Source organism: Polypterus senegalus, chromosome 12, assembly GCF_016835505.1.
Source record: "Polypterus senegalus isolate Bchr_013 chromosome 12, ASM1683550v1, whole genome shotgun sequence".
In the NCBI taxonomy this organism is placed as follows: domain Eukaryota; kingdom Metazoa; phylum Chordata; class Cladistia; order Polypteriformes; family Polypteridae; genus Polypterus; species Polypterus senegalus.
Window position 1 is genome coordinate 161,154,068 of NC_053165.1, and position 22,222 is coordinate 161,176,289.

Consider the following 22,222-nt stretch of genomic DNA (forward strand, 5'->3'; position numbering starts at 1 on the left):
AAGGAGTTGAATGTCTTGTTCCCAGCCGTTAAGCGTCAAGGAAACGTCTCCTGAAGAAAAGCAGGACACATCTATACAAGACAGACAAGACTCGGATTTGTGCAACTCAGATTTATATAAAGGATCTTGATTTTCTGAGCCTTACTAAGAGACGTCCATCAGGAGGACCTGTTTTTAGTTTTTCTGATGATTTGTTTCTCCCAGCTAGTAGTAATTAAACCTTATCTATCTGAACTTCACCAGTCGCTGAGGGCTGTTTCTGCCAGCCTCTGGGATGATTACCAGATAAGATGCGTTTGTTGGAACACTGAGCATGTAGGCACAGGTCCTGATTCCCAATACTAACATCCCAAAGATGGATACGGGCATAAAGAATGTACAAGCAAAACACTATATAAAGTGCTTCTCACTTTTTGCTTGGAGACTGTTCATTAATTACTTCATGCAGAATTTGTAAAAAAGGTATTCATTCATAAAGTACATAGAAACATCAATGATATCGCAATACCTGCCGAAAGGTAAGATTTCAGGCTTAGTACCCACTTCTATCTGAAATTGTCAGATTTGAAATGCAATAAAAGTACAATAAAAAAGTGAAACTGCCGACTTACAGAAATAATGGAAAAATGAAACTTGTAAATATCTCATATGGTATTCAGAAAGTGAGAAAGTAAACCCTTATTAAGAATAGATAACATAACGTTCTTAGAGCCACTTAATGGAGAAAGACTTCCATTGTAGTTCAGAATTAGCATTGTTTGGGAGGATAGAAGTACTGTATGTTATGTAACAAATGTGCACACTTTTAATTCGATGGTTTTATATATTAAGACATGTCTACACTAATGTATCTAATATTTCAACTACTTTAGTTCTGAAATTAGATAAATTCAAATGGCAAACAACACATAACAGATTTTACTTTTTCATTAATTATTCAGCAAAAGAGAAGCCTGCATGCCAAAGCCATGTGTAGAAAAGGCATGCAGGCTACGTAATTCAGCAGCCAAGATCCTTCAACAGATATAAATCAAAGCGTTCATTTTTATCCACTACTCATTCTTTCATATTATAGCTGACCCACAGCTACTGCTCTCTTAAGGTTCTGCCACAGCATCTCAATTGGGTTAAGGGGTCCACTAGACTTTGCCAGTCCAACACCTAGGTTCATTTTTTTAGTGCCATTTGTAGATATAAATTTGATACTGTGTTTACATTCATTGTTCTGTTGTATGACTGAATTCTGGAAAAGGTTCGGCCTTTTGAAAGATTCTAGTTTCCCTTCAGAATACAGTCGCCGACAAACTCGCCAACTGGTTTTTGACAAATGCGCGCTGACAAAATCGCAAGAGAGGCCAAGAGAGTGGGACGCTTACGTGCACATTATGTGCTGGGTTATAACTGTTATAACTGCTGATGGCGTGCCGCGAACAAATAACTCAGTCGAGGGTGGGCATAACGCGTCGTATACAAAGCGGAATTACCAGCAGTCAGGCAGCCAGCAAGTCTAAATACGCTCAACTATCAAGACGTCTTGCTGCAATTCTTCCTACATATGTAGGGCGTGATCTTAAGGACTATCTGCGTGCCGTGTTTTATAATATTGACTTCTAAAATAAACATTATTATATATGCTTTAAACTAGTAATTCATATTTAATGAAACTTTCGCGATTTTGTCAGTGCGATTTTGACGCCGTGTTTTAATGGGCGCTATTTTGACGGCACTCATGTGTCTATCGCGCAAATGTTGGGTCACTAAAGCCCATTGAGACACTTCTTGTGTGATTTGGGCTATACAAAAATAAATGGTATCTTTCAGGGATAAACTGTATTTGATATTTCCAAAACATTGCCATCTAAAATTTGACCAATCAACTCCATTTTAGCATCTTTTGTCAATTGCTGCAGATGTCCAGTGGCTCATTCAGATACATTTTTGAAAACCTAAACTGTGAGGCTGTGCTCTCTTTTTGGAGAGAAGTGGTTTCTCTTTACTACTCCTCCATTAAAGGCCTCACTTGCTTGGTCTTTTTCTGAAGTTATTAATGTTCTTCATTTGTAGACTGTAGATCAATGAAGGCTGATGAACGTGGATTGTTTGGAAGTGGGTTTATGAGCCTTCCCAGAATGATTAGAGGCCAAAGTTGTTTCTCTGAGCTCATTGCACACGTGTGTGTCCTTAGCATGGTGTTGCCACAAATCGAAATGCTTCTGACCAAACAGCCAAAGATCTTCACTTTTTTCCTCAGTCACAGAACCTCTTGATCATCAGCTAATTAAGTGCACTTGATTTGGCAGCACCAGGCTCTTTTTTTTTTGTAAACCGCATGGAAACAGTCCAGCGCTACATTTATGACTTCTACATGTTTGGATATTGTTGAATTAGTAAAGACAAAGTCACATTTGTTATGGGTTGATTGTCACTTGTGCTGAGATTTGTCTCATTTTAAGGCTAAAAGACGATTGTTAGGCATGTCCTGAAAGATAAACCGATAGAACTGAAATGTTCTTGACAGTACATTTCAGAGAGATATGCAATGTCAAGCTGTCTTTTCAGATTTAGCAAGTGCAGAATGCTGCATCAGACGATGACAGCCTCAAAGTAAAATGGGGACCAAATCTCAAGAATTAAGAAGAGCTCTGAAAGGTACACACTGGAACGCTTTAGATCCATTCCTGCATTCAGATTTGTATAAATTCTGTAATTGGCTCATTCTCTTTGTTATTAACCTCTGTTGAATTTTCCTCTTGTGTATAAACAAATAGTTGAACACGAGCCCTGGAGGCAGCGTCAAGAACAAAGTTGTCCTGAAGATCCCTGTGCTTTTCGTGTACTTCTGGATGCACAACAAATACTATGTTTCTTTCAAGGCCCGAAAACCTTCGGACTGTATCTAATATAATTTCATTTTTGTAAATTGCAACTGCCTCTGAAAATACTGGTGGAGGCCTCACCTTCTTGAAAAGAGGAACCAGTTTGTCATAATACTTTTTACAATCCACTTTTGTGTTGCAAAGAATGACAAAGTCCTTGTTTGTGTAACCTTGTTTTAGTTTGGACTGTATTATACTGAAAATATGAACCGCAATGCCATCATGGTTTTTGTAGCAAATACTTTTTCTAAATCCCTGAAAGGAATGCCCACATTTAGCTTCATTAATCTGTTTGATGCAATGAGCGTGAAGACTTTTTCGATTTCTCAAAAAGTTGCCGTTCATTATTTGGATCATCTCCTCATACATTAAGCTGTAAATGGCTTTGCTGTTGCGAACACATAGGGTTAAATCCACTTTCGGATATTGGCATTCAATTTTGGGTAAACCACTGGGGTACGGGTGATTTAACTGAAAATAGTCCAGGAAGATCCAGAACACACCACGGCCAGAAGCGTTACTTCTTTTATGAATAATGTTTCTGGCTTTGGTGTACCAGTTAGTATTCTCTTTACGGAAATTGTGGGCTTCATCCACAACAATGTGTTTTACATCAGGAAATTCAGAAGCTATAAATGCTGATCTTGTTTCACAACGACAAATTTCAAATCTCCTAAAAAAAAAAAAAAAGACGTTTTTATAAGTCCTTAAACTGATTTACATCTTAATCTACCCATCATAAATATTTCAGATTTATATTTCTCCTACAGTTAAATTTCTTTGTCTTATGTAACCTGTCAACATTTAGCACACTGTGTCTTCAAAACAGTATTGTCTCAGTCCACAACATAGTATAAATACATAATATTCAATTTTATTTCTTTTTGTACAGAATGATGCAAAGCTTTTCCATGCACTGACATTGCTTAACATCATTACACTCGGGCACACCTTAGCTAGTTATGTTGCTTGTATTTCAACTCTGCTATAGCAGGTATAAAAGACAGAATATGTCTGAAGGTGAGCAGTGATGGCCAGCAGAATGAGAACCACGCTTCATTCAGAAAGTATTCAGACCCCTTCACTTTCTTCATATTTTGATAAAATCATTTGCATTTATTTTTCCCCTGTGGCGGGCTGCCGGGTCCCCTTCTGCATATGTTCTGGGGGAGCAACCATGGGCGTCTCACTACCTCCCCTGGGACACTTGGTGGCGGCCTCCCTGGCTGACGATGGTGCCTCAGTTTCCCGCAGGGTTTCATGGGAGATGGAGTTCTCCACAACCCTGTGGGGATCTGGGATGGCCGCCAGGGGGTGCTGCATGGATCCCCGAGCCCACCTGGACATCTCTACAGCCCCACCGGAAGTGCAATTAGCTACAGGTGATCAAGCACCTGGAGCACTTCTGGGTGGGCTATAAAAAGGGCCAGCATCCACCACTCAGAAGCCAGAATCGGGTGGAAGAGGACGAGGTTGCCTGGGAGGAGTGGTGGTGCCAGAGGAAAGATTGTTTGTGCTCTGTTTAAGTGCTTTGGGACTGTGTTGGGCCTGTGGGACATGGGGAAGACTTTGATTTTAGCACGTGCCTCTGTGTCAGTCTTTGCCGGGTCGGGTGCTATATAGGGCCTTATCACACCCCACATCAAGCAACACTGAATATTCCTGAATGACAAAACGCAAACAAGATTATAAGAAATGTTTACAAATTTATTAAAAAAAAAAAAATCTAAAACTGAAATACAACATTGACATCAGTACTCACACCCTTTGCTTCGACTTAAGTGCATCTCATTCTCTATTGATCATTGAGATGTTTGGAGTCCTATTGCGGCCAATTCAATTGATTGGACTGAGTAGTAAATGCACATTCCACTTTATATGACATCAGTTGAATTGCCTGCAGAGCTTAGAGACAGGATTGTGCCGAGGAGTGCATCTGGGAAAAGCTGCAGCATTGAAGATTCCCAAGAGCACAGTGGTCTCCATAATTTTTAAATGGAAGATGTTTGAAACAATCACGACTCTTCCTAGAGCTGGCATGTTCGGCCAAGCTGAGCAACTACGAGAAAGGCCAAGGTAAAAGATGTGACCAAGAACCCAATGGTCATTCCGGCTGAGCTCCAGAGATTCTGCATGAAAAAACCTCCAAAATAACAATCATCACTTGAACACTCCATCAATCTGGGCTTTAAGACAGCGAGGCTGAACAGAAGCCTCTCTTCAGCTAAAGACACACAGAAGCCACTTGGAGTTTGCAAAAAACTATCTAAACGAGACTCAGATTAGGAGAAACAAGATTCTGTGGTCTGATGAAACCAAGATTAGCATTATTTCTGGTAGAAACCAGGCACTGCTCATTATCACTAGACAGGGGCAACAGAAGCTAAACAGAGCAAAGTACAGAGATATCCTTAAGGAGGATCTGCTGCAGAGTGCTCTGGACCTCACACAGTGCTAAAGGCTCACCTCCCAACAGGACAAAACAAAGACAACACAGGATTAGCTTAGGATCAACACCATGAATGCCAATGAGTTACCCAAACAGAGCCTGAACTTGAAACTGAATGATCCATAAAGCACACCTTGAGACACACTAATACATGTTTGCAATTTACCCAGTTTGCTAACGTAACATTGTAGCTAATATTAGACAGCCTGTTAACGGTCAGAATTCACCAATTCCTAAACCTTTATCAGAAAGATTAATCATCACTCACCGTATGCAGACATATAATTCTTAGTTGATTAGTGCTGGAAAAAAATTACTTTTTTTTTTTTTAAGATAGAGTTCATAAAATCACCAGCAGCACTTGCACTGTTAGGAGGAAAAGCTCATCAAGCACTAAGGAACTGAGGAGGCAGGAGTTGAGAACTTTCAAGACTCACATACTGGAAAAAGGATTGTGACAGGCAGGCCACAGGATGGATGGTGCATCACAATGTATGGCACTCGATCATCCCAACTGCAGGAGGAGATGGGACAAATGAGGAGAGGAGAGGCTTGTCCCAGTGCTTGAGTATGTATATTTTGTTTTGGTTTTCTTCCAGCTTAATCATCACTGTATGTGTGTATGTATATATATATATATATATATATATATATATATATATATATATATATATATATATATATATATATATATATATATATATACACAGTACAGGCCAAAAGTTTGGACCCACCTCGTCATTCAATGTGTTTTCTTTATTTTCATGACCATTTACATTGGTAGATTCTCACTGAAGGCATCAAAACTCTGAATGAACACATGTGGAGTTATGTACTTAACAAAAAAGGTGAAATAACTGAAAACATGTTTTATATTCTAGTTTCTTCAAAATAGCCACCCTTTGCTCTGATTACTGCTTTGCACACTCTTGGCATTCTCTCGATGAGCTTCAACAGGTAGTCACCTGAAATGGTTTTCACTTCACAGATGTGACTTATCAGGGCTATTTAGTGGAATTTCTTGCTTTATCAATGGGGTTGGGACCAGCAGTTGTGTTGTGCAGAAGTCAGGTTAGTTGGACGATCATTTATTTCTCAACAGGACAATGACTCCAAACACACCTCCAGGCTGTCTGTGTAAGGGCTATTTGACCAAGAAGGAGAGTGATGGAGTGCTGGAAATGGTCATAAAAATAAAGAAAACACATTGAATGAGGAGGTGTGTTCAAACTTTTGGCCTGTATTGTATATATATATATTTATATATACATACAGTTGTGCTTGAAAGTTTGTGAACCCTTTAGAATTTTCTATATCTCTGCATAAATATGACCTAAAACATCATCAGATTTTCACGCAAGTCCTAAAAGTAGATGAAGAGAAACCAGTTAAACAAATGAGACAAAAATATTATACTTGGTCATTTATTTATTAAGAAAAAGGATTGAATATTACATATTTGTGAGTATGTGAACCTTTGCTTTCAGTATCTGGTGTGACCCCCCTTTGCAGCAATAACTGCAACTAAACGTTTCCGGTAACTTCTGATCATTCCTGCACACCGGCTTGGAGGAATTTTAGCTTATTCCTCCGTACAGAACAGTTTCAACTCTTTGGCCATTCCAAAACGTTAGCTTTCTTCTTCTTTACCCATTCTTTGGTAGAACGACTTGTGTGCTGAGGGTCGTTGTCTTGCTGCGTGACCCACCTTCTCTTGAGATTCAGTTTATGGTCAGATGTCCTGACATTTTCCTTTAGAATTCTCTGATATAATTCAGAATTTATTGTTCCATCAATGAAGACAAGTCGTCCTGGCCCAGATGCAGCAACACAGGCCCACACCATGATACTACCACCACCATGTTTCACAGATGGGATAAGGTTCTTATGCTGGAATGCAGTGTTTTCCTTTCTCCAAACATAACGCTTTTCATTTAAACCAAAAAGTTCTATTTTGGTCTCATCCATCCACAAAACATTCTTCCAATAGCCTTCTGGTTGTCCACGTGATCTTCAGCAAACTGCAGACGAGCAGCAATGTCTTTTTTGGAGAGCAGTGACTTTCTCCTTGCAACCCTGCCATGCACACCATTGTTGTTCAGTGTTCTCCTGATGGTGGACTCATGAACATGAACATTAGCCAATGTGAGAGAGGCCTTCAGTTGCTTAGAAGTGACCCTGGGGTTCGACTATTACACGTGTGTCTTGCTCTTAGAGTGATCTTTGTTGGTCGACCACTCCTGGCGAGGGTAACAATGGTCTTGAATTTCCTCCATTTGTACACAATCTGTCTGACTGTGGATTGGTGGAGTCCAGACTCTTTACAGATGGTTTTGTAACCTTTTCCAACCTGATGAGCATCAACAACTCTTTTTGTGAGGTCCTCAGAAGTCTCCTTTGTTCGTGCCATGATACACTTCCACAAACATGTGTTGTGAAGAGCAGACTTTGATAGATCATGTTCTTTAAATAACACAGGGTGCCCACTCACACCTGATTGGCATCCAATTGATTAAAAACACCAGACTCGAATTTCACTTTCAAACGAACTGCTAATCCGTGAGGTTCACATACTTTTGCCACTCACAAATATGTAATATGCAATAATTTTCCTCAATAAATAAATGACCAAGTATAATATTTTTGTCTCATTTGTTTAACTGGTTTCTCTTTATCTACTTTTAGGACTTGAGTGAAAATCTGATGATGTTTTAGGTCATATTTATGCAGAAATTCTAAAGAGTTCACAAACTTTCAAGCACCACTGTATGTATATATACTGCATATATTGTGGAGGATTGCCAGCTTCTCACTCCGGTCCTCACCCCCAGGCCGCCAGGAGGAGCTCTCCTGACAGCATGATCGTGCCCCAAGTTCCAGCAGGGCCTCATGGACTATGTAGTGTTTATACACAGCCCTGCTGGATACCTTGGGGACCACCGGGACTTGCTGTAGGGGGGCTTGTGGGCTCTTATGTGCCCTATAACCCGAGAGTACATCACGGTCACGTGACAGGAAGGAACGATGTGCTCCCCGGCTGAAGAAAAGGACGGTTTACCCTGATCCAGAAGGAATAAGGAACTGTGGACTGATTGGGAGGGAACACCTCCGGGTCAGGGTGTGTGGAAGGACTGTGGGAAAGCCCTGAGACTGAGCTGAGCTGGGAGGAAAGGTGGCTAAGTGTCTGGGTGTTGGAGGATTGTGTGTTTATTGAGAAGAGAGGAGTGGCGGTGCTTGGTGCACATTATTAGTATAATAAACAATAATTGTGGACTTTTTACCTGGTGTTTGGAGTGGTACCTGAGGGTTCGAGAGGTGGTTCAGAACCTCTACGTCGACAATATATATATATATATATATATATATATATATATATATATATATATATATATATATATATATTGTGGCATCCAGCCGGGCTTCCCTGGTTACGTTGGGAGCCACGGTAAAAGGGCTTGGAAGCCCAGCCCTGTAGGGACCCGTGGCCACCGCCAGGCGGCCCCGGTGCCTGTAGAGACCTGGAGCCCAGCACTTCCGCCACACCAGGAAGTGCTGGAGGGAAGAAGACAGGAGACACCCGGAGGACTTCCGGGTGCACAGCCGGCACTTCCGCCACACGAGGGCGTGTCTGCAGAGGAATGCCGGGAAGCAGCTGGAGCCCATCCGGGTTCCTATTTAAGGGGCCGCCTCCCTTCAGTCGAGAGCGGAAGTCGGGTGGAAGTGGACAGAGCTGGAGAGAGGACTGGAGGCGGCCAAGAGAGAGGGCACGAAGATCTGTGTGGCCTGGATTGAGGGGGATCGGTGCTGGAGGGACTGGGGTTTGTTGTGCACGAGAACTTTGTAAATATTAGTGTAAATAAACAGTGTGTGGTGGAGCCAATGATGTCCGTCTGTCTGTGTCCGGGCCAGCTTCCACAATATATATATATATATATATATATATATATATGGATTGTCCATTTACACTTTTTAAATTAAATGTGACATTATAAATTGCACAGTTCAGTTATTTTAAAATTTTGGTGTCTCCCCTTTTTTGTATGGTGTATCACATCATGTTATATTTTTTTTTGCAAACTTTGTTTCTGGCACTATAAACTGCACAGGACAGTGACTGTTTACTAGCTGCTTGCACATGAATTTGTCACGGTGCTCTTTTGTCATGCCACTGCAAAAAAATGCAGTATTATATACGTGATAAGCTTTTTCTGTCTCAATTTAAGCAGCAGAGCAGAATGTAACAGGAGTGCTTCTCACAATGAAAAGTTTTCATGTAAATTTTTAAAAACCAGATGGAGAAACATTCAATTTGTTAAAAGGGGCAGCTTACTGTAGATTCTAAAATAGAAATTGGTGTAGCTGCCCTATTTAATTCAATTCACAAATACATGTAAATTGGAAAAAAGGCCTTGGCAAATCTGACTTTTACCTTAATTTTCTTCTTTTTTTTGCAAATATAATTGTAATTTGCTTATTACACCTCTTTAATAATGAGTAAGGTGTTGACAGTAATGATCTGTGATTTTGTGTAAATGTTACTAATATAATGCAAAACTTCTAAAACAAGTTCATTGGCAATTTTTAGCCACTCTGGTATTCCATCCCTCAATGGTAAAAAGTGTTTTAAAGAAATAGAGTATACTAATATAAAAGTAACAAATGGTATGTTTCACAGCTTTCCATGTTTTCTTGAGAGGTAACAGGTACATTTTGCATTGTTTTAGCACAATTTTATGTTTTATGCATTGTGTAAATTAAAGAATACTACCTGAATTAGATTACTCACCGCATATATTCTCTCAACGGTTGATTCTCACAGATATAAAGGACTTCTTCTGGTCGGCAGTGAAAGGTTCTTTGGGATTCTCCTGATGAGCATCTCTGCAATCACTGTTTTTCCAGTTCCTGGTAAGCCATGAACAAACATTTCTCTAAAGTATTCAATGTTGTACTTTGAATTAAGAATTTCAAATTGTTCAATGGTGAGCAAATTTAGAAATTCACAACCAAGTTGGTCACTCAAAGGTGACTTAAAACTTAATAACAATAAGCACTAGAGACCGCAGAATGGCTTTAACATCAACAATATGGTAGTTCTCTGGATATTGGTTCCTCAGATTTAAAGTGGAATGGTTTGCCTCACTTGAAATCACAGTCCTGGACTGGAGTTCAAAAAGCTGCGGTATCACGCAGATCCATTCAGAGTATCCCCCAACATTGACCAGCTTTTGCTTTATTTGACATGCAGTTTGCCTTGAATACTCCAGCAGCTCTTCGGTGGCCTTCTCCACTACGGTGTACAAGACTGGGAAGCTGTTTGTGCAGAACAACAGGGCATCGCAGATAACGTTGTCATTCTTCTCCATTTCAATGTCAACTGCCCAACTCCGAGAGAAAATCAGAACACCTTGTTCTCCGTTTGGCTTCAATTTGTCATCAAACCTTTCAACTTTTAGTCGTGCACATAGTGTAGGTGGGATGCTTTCTATTCCTTCAGATTGAACTAAGAAAAGGGATTAATAAAGAAAATTTCACAATTATTATTTTTCTGGTAAAAAATATAAAGGTCAATTATTAACTTACTTCTTTAGACAAATTCATGGTAATAGTGATAAATAACACTTTGATATTATAGCTCTTAAAACTCTGATCTTTTCTGAATTTGAATTTAAACTGAACTTTATTGCCAGGCAATGTATTTGCTAGGAACTTCTCTTTGGCGTTACGTCCATACACAAGTAGTAAAAAAGTAAATTTAATTAACATCACAATGTGCAAATAAGGTGGACTGGCGATTCTGAATTGGCCCTAGTGTGTGCTTGGTGTGTGTGGGTGTGTGTGTGCTCTGCGGTGGGCTGGCGCCCTGCCCGGGGGTTTGTTTACTGCCTTGTGCCCTGTGTTGGCTGGGATTGGCTCCAGCAGACCCCTGTGACCCTGTAGTTAGGATATAGCGGGTTGGATAATGGATGGATGTGCAAATATAGAACACCTTCACAACATTATATACAGTATCCATGAAGAAAAATATTTCACACAAATATATAAAATAATTTGATGGGGGAGAATTGCACTCATACCCAGTAACATATTATGTAATCCTTTACATAATAAATATCATTTTGAGAAGAAACAGGCATGAATCACAGGCTATGCTTAACTGGACTGACTTCTGTAGTAAAGAAATTTTTGATGAGTCCAGTAGTTCTTGCTTTTGATGCCCGGTAAAAGAGAAGGGTACCCGAGGGAGTGTAATCTTTAATTATATTTCCAGTATGTTTCCTGATCTGAGATGTAGAGTCCAGTTTTAGGCCCACAGTCCTTCTTGATGACCAAATGGCAGGCTGCAGTTGGGGTTTGAAGTGGACAGATGCACTGCCTTACCAGACTGTTAAGAATGAAGTGAGGATGTTTTTAATGACAGCTCGAGAAAACCGAGACAGAACTGATTGGGACAGGTTAAATGTTTTAAAACAGGACGAGAAAAAATATACACTGCTGAGCTATTTTACTAACAAAACTTATGGGTTCATTCAGGCTGAGTGAGTAGTAGTGAGGTCAAGAAATGTACATGATTTCACCCTATTGAATGTGACACCATTTAGAACTAACTAGCAAAATACCAGCGCTTCGCAGCGGAGAAGTAGTGTGTTAAAGAAGTTATGAAAAAGAAAAGGGAACATTTTAAAAATAACGTAACCTGATTGTCAATGTAGTTGTTTTGTGACTGTTACGAGTGTTGCTGTCATCAAGGATTTGATTATCATTATTTCTTTCAATCAGGTTCGTATTTGGAGGACGTGTTGTTTTGAAGTTACATTCCGTGTTTGTCAACCGTTGTAAAGATAAGAGGTTTCATTCATCGAAGTGTTCACTACCCAAATCGGTACTCGTGAATCTAAGATGTTTAACAGGCATTCCCAGTATTAAGTTGTGGATTTGCCTGCGAATATTTAGCGGCAGCGTGTCTATGAACGTAATTTAAACTTAAGCTTTACACCTTGCTTTCCTATTGATATGTCTACAAAGGCTTGTTCAGCGTCAGAGGGTTGTTCGTTTCTTACTGCATCAATAAACAGCTCGTCTTCCTCTATATCTGAGTCATCACACACTGCATGCACAGGTTTACCTTTCCCAGTCCTGCAAAGCCAGTTCACGTGAGCCGCTTGGAGTACATGCATCGAAGGTTCTCAGCTGTGCTTGTGCGATCTCGCGATGTCCACAGCTTTATTTTATGTTAGCTCAGACCCGGCACTTAAAAGTTTTTCTCGCACTTTCACTGAGTTTGTGCCAAACACTATTCTATCCCTGACCGTCTCATCTTCGTTTGCATAAGCACAGTCCTTCACCCGTGAATATTTAGCAGCAGCGTGTCTACTGGATTGCTGCTGACGGACGGCCTTATATGGGCAGGCACTCAATTACGTGGGAGGCGTGATGATGGGGGACGCAACTCCGTCTCTCACGGCGACCGAGCTGCAGGCTATGGCCGTATATATGTACGTACGTAGATTCCGGTTATGACCGTTACGTGTAGAATTTCGAAATGAAACCTGCTTAACTTTTGTAAGTAAACTGTAAGGAATGAGCCTGCCAAATTTCAGCCTTCTAGCTACACAGGAAGTTGGAGAATTAGTGATGAGTGAGTGAGTCTGTGAGTCAGTCAGTCAGTCAGTCAGTCAGTGATTGCTTTGCCTTTTATTAGTATAGATTAAGCAGGCTGTGAGGAGCATCTCCTAAAATATTCAACCATTTGAACTATTTTAAGAATATTTAAGTTGAGATTGTTGAGGATTCAACAACCAGACAGCCGATCCACCTCCTCTGATATGGCACCTGTCTGTGATCAGGCAAATTACACTGGTGCCATCAGCCAACTTGAACAGTTTAACTGGGTGGGTCACTGGATTAGCGGTCATTGGTGTAGAGAGAGAGAGAGAGAGAGAGAGATAAGGAGAGTAGACAGGAAGACATCCTCAGGGGAAGTTGTGCTCAGGGACCTTGGTTGACATTTGCTCACCTTCACTGTAGTCATCTAATCATTAGAAAGTCAGAGATCCATAGACATGTGGCACAGTCCAGGTTCATGCAAGTGTTACACAAAAAGATTCCAAAATTAGCAGAGATCCTTTTAGAAAAATGAATATGATTTTCATTTTTATCTGAGATTGACAACCACATGATGTCAACAATGTGGCATTGGTTCCAATTATGAAATTTGGTTATTATTTATTTTATAATTGGTTTACCTGGGTATATTTTTTTTTGCAGCTGGTCCAGTCTGTCTGTATTTTTTAGACCATAAACTGGTTTACACTGTGGTGGTGAAGAAGCCATACTTAGTTCTTTCTCAAAATTTTCACAAAGTTCTTGAACAACTGAAATGAAAAAATATACGTTTGTATTAAATTATTGCAGTTTGTTTCAGAAAACACACCACTGAACAGATTTACACTTAATTGCTTATTGTTTGTCTTTTTAAGAATTTATAGAACAAAGTTGGGTTTTACACTGAAAAATATTTAAATTATTTGAGGAGGGGGCATAAAGTACATTAGTAAAGAATAAACAAATGTGGGTTTACTGCGGTGTTACAGTTGATCTGTAAAGACTTTTTCTGTATGGTGAGATTCAACTGTAAAAATCTGGTAATGCTTGAGCCACATGAAAACTGGACAGCATAAAGAGCATGGATTAGAAACAAATAGCACACCAATACTGACACACTAAATGGAAACTGAAATAGCCAGACAAATAACTCTCCCCACAAGGACAAAATCTGCTGCAGGGTAGTGGATAAGTCAACCAGAGACCACAACTACAGAGAGTAATGCACCCTCAGACTGAACTGGGTTTCTGCCACAAAAAGACAGTATCGATTTTTAATGACAGGACTGAGAAAGCCATGCAAGGATTGTAAACCAAGAGCTGGGATTAACCAAAAATCTTAGTCAATAAAGGACAGAAATAAAGTACCAAAGTAGAGGCTGCTGAACAAATTGAACTTTTTAATCAATCTTGGATACCAGAAATATATAAAGCTGACTTTAAACAGCCTTGACTCCCAATGACACATACAGTATTCCCCGGATGTTGCAAATAAGATAAGAACAGTCCGCTGCTATGCTAACAACAAGCCATGGATCACAAGTGACATCAAGGGCCTTTAGAATCAGAAGGAAAGGGCTTTTAAAGGCGGTGACCAGCATGAGCTCAAGTGTGTGCAGAAGGAACTCCGAGTCCAGCTCAGGGCGGCGAAGGAGCAGTACAGGAGAAAACTGGAGCAGAAGTTGCAGAATAACATTATGAAGGAATTGTGGGATGGGATGAAGATCATCACTGGCTGCAGCTCGAAGCAGGGTGCCACCATCGAGAGAGACGTGGAGAAAGCAAACCAAATGAACAACTTCTTTAACAGGTTTGACCACCCTAACCCACTCTCTCCTCGGAGTACTGCACCCTCCACCCATCCTTCTGCTGATACTAGCATAGGAGAGACATCCCCACCCACAATTACAGCAGCTCAGGTGAGCAGAGAGCCGAGGAGACTTTGTGCCAGCAAAGCAGTGGGTCCAGATGGAGTATCGCCACGACTGCTGAAGGTCTGTGCGTTGGAACTGTGGAGTCTACTACAGCGCATCTTCAACCTGAGCCTGGAACAGGGGAGAGTCCAGAGGCTTTGGAAAACATCTTGCATCACCCCAGTCCCAAAGGTATCATGTCCTGGTGAGCTGAATGACTTCCGGCCTGTTGCTCTGATGTCACATGTGATGAAGACTATGGAGCGGCTGCTGCTTCACCACCTGAGCCCACAGGTCTGCCATGGCCTTGACCCTCTGCAGTTCGCATACCAGGAGAAGGTGGGAGCGGAGGATGCCATCATCTACATGCTACACCGATCCCTCTCCCACCTGGACAGAGGCAGTGGTGCTGTAAGAATTATGTTTCTGGACTTCTCTAGCGCCTTCAACACCATCCAACCTCTGCTCCTCAGGGACAAGCTGACAGAGATGGGAGTAGATTCGTACCTGGTGCCATGGATCGTGGACCATCTTACAGACAGACCGCAGGTCTGAAATTGTGGTCAGCAACACAGGAGTGCCGCAGGGGACTGTACTTTCTCCGGTCCTGTTCAGCCAACATACAGACTTCCAATACCACTCAGAGTCCTGCCACGTGCAAAAGTTTGCTGATGACACTGCTATCGTGGGCTGCATCAGGAGGAGTATAGGAACCTAATCAAGGACTTTGTTAAATGGTGCGACTCAAACCACCTACACCTGAACACCAGCATAACCAAGGAACTGGTGGTGGATTTTAGGAGGCCCAGGCCCCTCATGGACCCCGTGATCATCAGAGGTGACTGTGCAGAGGGTGCAGACCTATAAATACCTGGGAGTGCAGCTGGATGATAAACTGGACTGGACTGCCAATACTGATGCTCTGTGTAAGAGAGGTCAGAGCCTACTATACTTCATTAGAAGGCTGGCATCCTTCAACATCTGCAATAAGATGCTGCAGATGTTCTACCAGACGGTTGTGGCGAGCGCCCTCTTCTACACGGTGGTGTGCTGGGGAGGCAGCATAAAGAAGAAGGACGCCTCACGCCTGGACAAACTGGTGAGGAAGGCAGGCTGTATTGTAGGCACAGAGCTGGACAGTTTGACATCCGTGGCAGAGCAACGGGCACTGAGCAGAGTCCTGTCAATCATGGAGAATCCACTGAACAGGATCATCTCCAGACAGAGGAGCAGCTTCAGAGACAGACTGCTGCCACCATCCTGCTCCACTGACAGACTGAGGAGACCCACACTATGCGACTCTTCAGTTCCACCCAGGGGGGGTAAACGTTAACATTACACAAAAGTTATTGTCTGTTATACCAGCATTGTTATCACTCTTTAAATTGTTTTTTATCAGTATGCTGTTGCTGGAGTATGTGAATTTCCCCTTGGGATTAATAAAGTATCTATCTATCTATCTATCTATCTATCAATATCAATACCATAGCAACCTCTACAACCAAAGAACAAAAAATGTGATACACACGAGAAAAACAAAATGGTGTTGCAATATATGGTAAAAACAACTCTTTAGGGACATTATCAAAGTAAAACATGCCAGAATATCATCCTTTGGGTATATAAACCACAAAATACACACCAGGATGATCACAAACACTAAAAGGAAACAAAAACAAAAATGTAAAGGCAGAATCCAATCACAACATTTAAATGAAGTACACAGGGAAACACCTTTGTTTAAGAGTATGAGCTGAAGGAAAGATTCACATATTTGTTTTGTCCCACGTAATAAGATTATACTCCTAGTCACAGAGTGTGAGAAAAATGTATTTCCTTTTGATAGTTAGGGATAGTGAATAACTGCATTTAATTAAGATACAGTGTCTGTGTTAGGTGATTGCGAAAGGCAATAAATCTAGGAGGATAGAGGATGGCCATCTGAAGGGTGACTATGCTATTATTTTATTGTTTCTTATTGAGACTTCCTGTGTTAATTCAAGTGACATTGTTTTTCAGCAGGGTGTAGTCACAAGACCCTAGTGTAGACAGTGATGGTGTGTGGAGTGCTATCCATGGAAGTTCTGCTCAAGCTTTATAACACACTGGTGAGGCCTCAGCTGGAGTCCTGTGTGCAGTTTTGGTCTCCAGGCTACAAAATGGACATCACAGCACTAGAAAAAGTCCAGAGGAGAGTGACTAGGCTGATTACAGGGCTACAGGGGGTGACTAATGAGGAAAAGTAAAAGAGCTGAGCCTTTACAGTTTAAGCAAATGGAGATTAAGAGGAACCCTGATTGAAGTGTTTAAAATTATGAAGGGAATTAGTCCAGTGGATCAAGACTGTGACTTTAAAAATCTTCATCAAGTTCATCAAGAAAACGTGGACACAGTTGGAATATTGCTAAGGGTAAATTTCGCACAAACATTAGGAGGCTTTTCTATAGACAGAGAACCACAGACACGTAGAATTAAGTGACCAAGTAACGTGGCAGATAGTAGGGTGTTTGGAACCTTCAAAACTAGGCCTGATATTATTTTGGAAGAATTAAGTGTACAGATCTAGCGAGCTTTGTTGGACTGAGTGGCCTGTTCTTGTCTAGATTGTTGCAATGTTTGTTCTAATGGTCAAATGAGCAGAGAACACAAAAACGATGCATTTAAGCATGCATCCGTCTGACAAAAACCCAAAACGTGTTATGATTTTGTTCCAATTATTTGTTTGATATCCTTTTTTTGCCACCAATCTTCTGGTTTTGATTTTTTATGCTCAAAAACCCAGAAAATTAAAAACAAAGTTTTAAAGGGGTACTTATTACTTACAAAATACTTCAAGTCTCCAAACAAAATAAGCAAAGAACATTTTGCATGTATTAACACAAAACATAACTGTTCAAAAATAAGGCAGCACACCTTCCTACGATTTGATTATTAAACAAACTTTCCAAGGCAAACTTGAACTGAGCTGGATTGAGTTGTGTAATGGAAGGATTTTTCTAAAGAGAGGAAGGGAATCAAGAGAGCAGATGGGCGTTGGTCGCTTCAGTGCAAACCCAGCTGCATTACTAATGTTTTGGGAGAAACAGCCGGGAATGTTCTAAAGATACAGCCATGGCTATGTAAGGAGTTGTTTTTCACTTCGAGAGGCTTTTTTCACATGTAAGCATATTACTGTGTCTTCTAGTACTAGGCACTGCTTCAGTCAAGGCCAAATGCCGTGTCCCGTGGAAGGAGGGGGTATGCTGAAACTGATCACTTCTGCATACACTGCTTCCACGTAGGCCGCTTTTGGGCAACGACACCTAATTAGTATATAAGGGAAGGTTCCACACTCAGTTTCTTTGGACGCTCAACCGTGGGGAACGTGCACACCGCCCGGTCTTATCTGATAAAAGGCACACGGGGTTGATCCTCTGACGAGACTGACATGCGGGCTCCCTCAGTCTACTGGTCTAGGATGATGGCTCTGGGTCTTTTGATGTATGTTACTGTATGTATGTATGTTATTGTAAGTATAAGTTTGTCTCTTTAAGCATATATATTTATTTCTATAACCCATTCATATGTATTTATATGTTATAATTGAATAAGTAAATTTTATTGAAGTATCGGACCTCTTCTCTCTGATTTTTGCCTACTTATGTTTTAATCCCTTGAACCATTTTCCCAAATCAAAACAAGTTGTTAGGAAAATTGGTGCATTTTCTAACTTAGCATTCAAAAGATTCACTAAAGCAAGACCAGTGACTTTATTGCCAGAGCCATTTGCCTGCAGGTCTCATTTCAGTAGTATGAAACAAGTGCAATTTAAAAAAGTGACGGTGAACTGTTTTCTCTTGATTTAGCAGTAAAGCCTAATGGGGTCTGAAGTCAAACTGCTCCACCACTGCTTCATTGTGATAAGAATCATCCTACAGTGCCTACACCGAGGATTCTGGTATATATTCACAATCAAATGATGTATGGTAGAGCAATCAGAAAATTACGGAATGTGTATTGGCTAACTGTAACTTGCACAGTATTTATAGCACTGTGAATGGCAACATCAAAAAGTTGATATAAGCCAACAATATGAATATTTACATAAAATATATGAAAGTAGCATCTCTCACCAGGATCAGTACCCATCATCATCTGCATCCATTCTCCTGGTGTTACACTTGTTATGTCATCTCCTTCAATCTTGAATGATTCAGGATTTTTTGAAAAAATGACACAGCAGTGCTTTTTCACTCTGAGTGCCATTACATAGCCTTGGTGTGCTTCTGAGTCATCAGTGACATTTATAACATGCAGTTTATACTCGATGTCACGCTGGCTTGAGCAGTGAGCAAAATGGACAATAGTTAGTTTCTTCATCGTCTCTTCCACAATTTGTTTAAATAATTCTGGCTTAGCATCTTTCCCACATCCCACTACTGTTTTGGTTTTATCATGAATGCCAACAAAGAAAATCCCGCCATTTGTGTTTCCAAATGCAGAAATATATTTTCGCAGGCTCTCATCCAGCCTGTTTTGAAACTTTTTCCCTTCAAAACTTTTTAATTCTACATAGTTACTTTCTCCAAAATCTACAACCTCTCCAACTTTCACATTTTGTTTAGCGCAGAATTGAATTACTTGCGTTAGTATTTTATCTTGTGGGGTGGATAATTTTATTCTCTTAGGAGAGCAAATTTTCCCTGCATTCAAGTGCTTTTGCCGAAAAAATCCAACAAACTCATTTGGTGCAATTCTCAAAGTTGATGTCCCGCACCTTTTAAATGCTTGACAGTCAATACTGCAAATCCTGGCTTTGTCGCTTCCAGTATCTCTGCTGCCTCCAGTCCAGGATTTGACAAAAATGATGACGTGAGTTCCTTGTTGTAAAAAGGCAAAGTTATCTTGTATTGTTTGGGGGCTAACAAGTTCTCTAAGTCCTTGTTCAATATCATGTCCCAAACCATCAGATAAAGCGTAATTTTCATTTTTGACACGCATTACAATCAAACCTCCTCCAGAATTCAGATGAGCACAAGCTGCACGTAGAATGTGGTTTCTTTGAATATCACGGTCTTGATTTTTCATTTTATTTCTACAGTGTTCTCCAAGTAGTACTTCACCAACATTTATTACTCGGTCAGCATACGCAGTCTTTACTAGATGGATGTTATTTAGTTTAGAAAACATTTTGATGCCCTGGAAAAGAAAAAGGGTAAAAATGTGATTTTAAAGTTTTGTTTTATGTTCTGTTTGTAAATGATGACATTTTTAACACCTAATTTTCCACATATATGTTATAGAGAATTGTATGTGTAATATGTAATATTACTGTATATATAATATCATATAATTACATATGTATATGTAATTTCTCAATGTAGTGTTCTTCATACAGTAAATTTTAATTTCACTAAAACAACCTCAAAATCTGCTGAAAGGAAAAGTTATATGCATATATTTTACCGTCTCAAAAACGTAGTCAACACATTCTTTTAGCAGTTGAAGACTATGATCTACAAAACAGTTAATGCTTAACATTATCTGTAACAGGATTACTGTCTAATAATTCATAAAATTTTACTTAACTAAACATAAATTTAAAAGAGGATAAAAAAAATTACAGGAATGGTATAAAGATATGAAATCATACCACAAAAACTATAAAACAAACTATTATCCAGCTTGAAAAGAAATATGGAAACTTGAATTTTATTCATTCAATTTCACACAATTACAAAATGCATAAAAGAATAACAAAAATTGTATTTTTTCAACCCTGTAACATTGAACTTTGTGTATACTTTTGTTGTGTGATGTTCTTTATGGTGTCCATTTTAAGTAATCATCATTATTTACTTCTCAAGTCATCAGACATTTTCATTGCCTTATTGCTTCTCACTTTCAGTTCCGCCTTACTTGTTAAATTGCATTGTTTTGTTTTGTTTTTTTTTTAGTCAAACGCCAATTTGTAGCATAATTCTTTTGGAAAATAAGCTTTTAGATAAAGAGGCAAAGTGTAGTTAATTGCATAAGAAACATCCATCCATTATCCAACCCGCTATATCCTAACTACAGGGTCGCGGGGGTCTGCTGGAGCCAATCCCAGCCAACACAGGGCGCAAGGCAGGAAACAAACCCCGGGCAGGGCGCCACCCACCGCAGGGCGTACACACACACAAGGGACAATTTAGGATCACCAATGCACTTAACCTGCATGTCTTTGGACTATGGGAGGAAAGCCACGTAGACACGGGGAGGACATGCAAACTCCACACAGGGAGGACCCGTGAAGCGAACCCGGGTCTCCTTACTGCTAGGCGGCGGCAGCGCTACCCACTACGCCACCCTCTTATGAAACATTAACTGTAAAATGAATCAGCCGATCATGAGTAATACAAAGGCAGCACTGCGTTACCAAATTCGCTTTGCTTTCTCGGGCCCTGTTGGCAACACCGCTTGGAAATTAAATAGTTATTTAGGAAATTTCCTTCAGTAGGAATGTCCTATCACATATAACGTTATATAACGTTACACAGCATAACTAAAATTTGTAGCACTTTATCAGAGAAAAACTACCAAAGGCACATATTTGTGCTCATAAATCGTATCACAATCTCCAGAATCGTTCAAGAAAAAAAAAATGCTTCTGCAACGTCAACGAAATCTCCCGAATGCGCGGCACGGCTGATTGCCCTCTTAAACGAACTCCGAACGCCCGCAAAGAAGCGCCATATTAAAATTTAAATTTGGCGCCAGGCTGGACTACGATCAAAAAGGAAAGTTTCATTTTACCTGATCACAATGATCCGATATGCAGTAACGGCAAAATAATACTAAAAGTAAAACTATCACTGTGCACTTAGACACTGCACGTCTGTTTTGTAAATACCGCTAACTTCCCAGTACTGTACCTTTCGCTTTCACTTTAAAGAGAAAAATCGCGAACGGATTCAAATTCAAAGATATCCCGCGTAATACAACACCAATGAGCGATCGGGGGTGGAGTTTCGATCCGAAGAAGGAACTAGTTACTAATGTAGCGTTTAAATACAATGTAAAGCTAATAGAGGTGGTTGGGAATTGTAGTCTTTGTAGCCCTGGAAATAGGAAGCGCGCAGAATATGACGTCAGCATCAGGCCCGGACTACCAAAATTGTGATTGGTTATAAGCACTTGCATTCAAATTACATGAAAAACGTTATTGGAAAGGCACGAGCACACGAATCCCGTCGTTAAAGTCATTTGTTTATTTAATTACATTTTATTAAATGCTTTGCACATGACAATAAGTTATACACATGGCCGGCGACACCATTAAGGCGAATTAGGCATTTGTTTAGGACTCAGATCATAAGAGGGGGAAAACCCAACCGTACGGGTTAGCTACTAAACAGTCG

At 40.3% G+C, this 22,222-nt stretch overlaps 1 protein-coding gene across 1 annotated transcript; it reads right to left on the minus strand.

Moving 5' to 3' along the window:
- Positions 1 to 1,605: 1,605 nt before the first annotated feature.
- On the minus strand, positions 1,606 to 21,721 carry LOC120540083 (schlafen family member 13-like). Its single transcript, XM_039770564.1, is given in 7 exon segments — positions 1,606 to 3,549; positions 10,112 to 10,185; positions 10,187 to 10,369; positions 10,371 to 10,828; positions 13,572 to 13,700; positions 18,956 to 20,021; positions 21,618 to 21,721. Coding segments are annotated over 6 exon segments (2,766 nt in total). The 5' UTR covers positions 20,013 to 20,021; positions 21,618 to 21,721; the 3' UTR covers positions 1,606 to 2,684.
- Between the last annotated feature and the right edge of the window lie 501 nt (positions 21,722 to 22,222).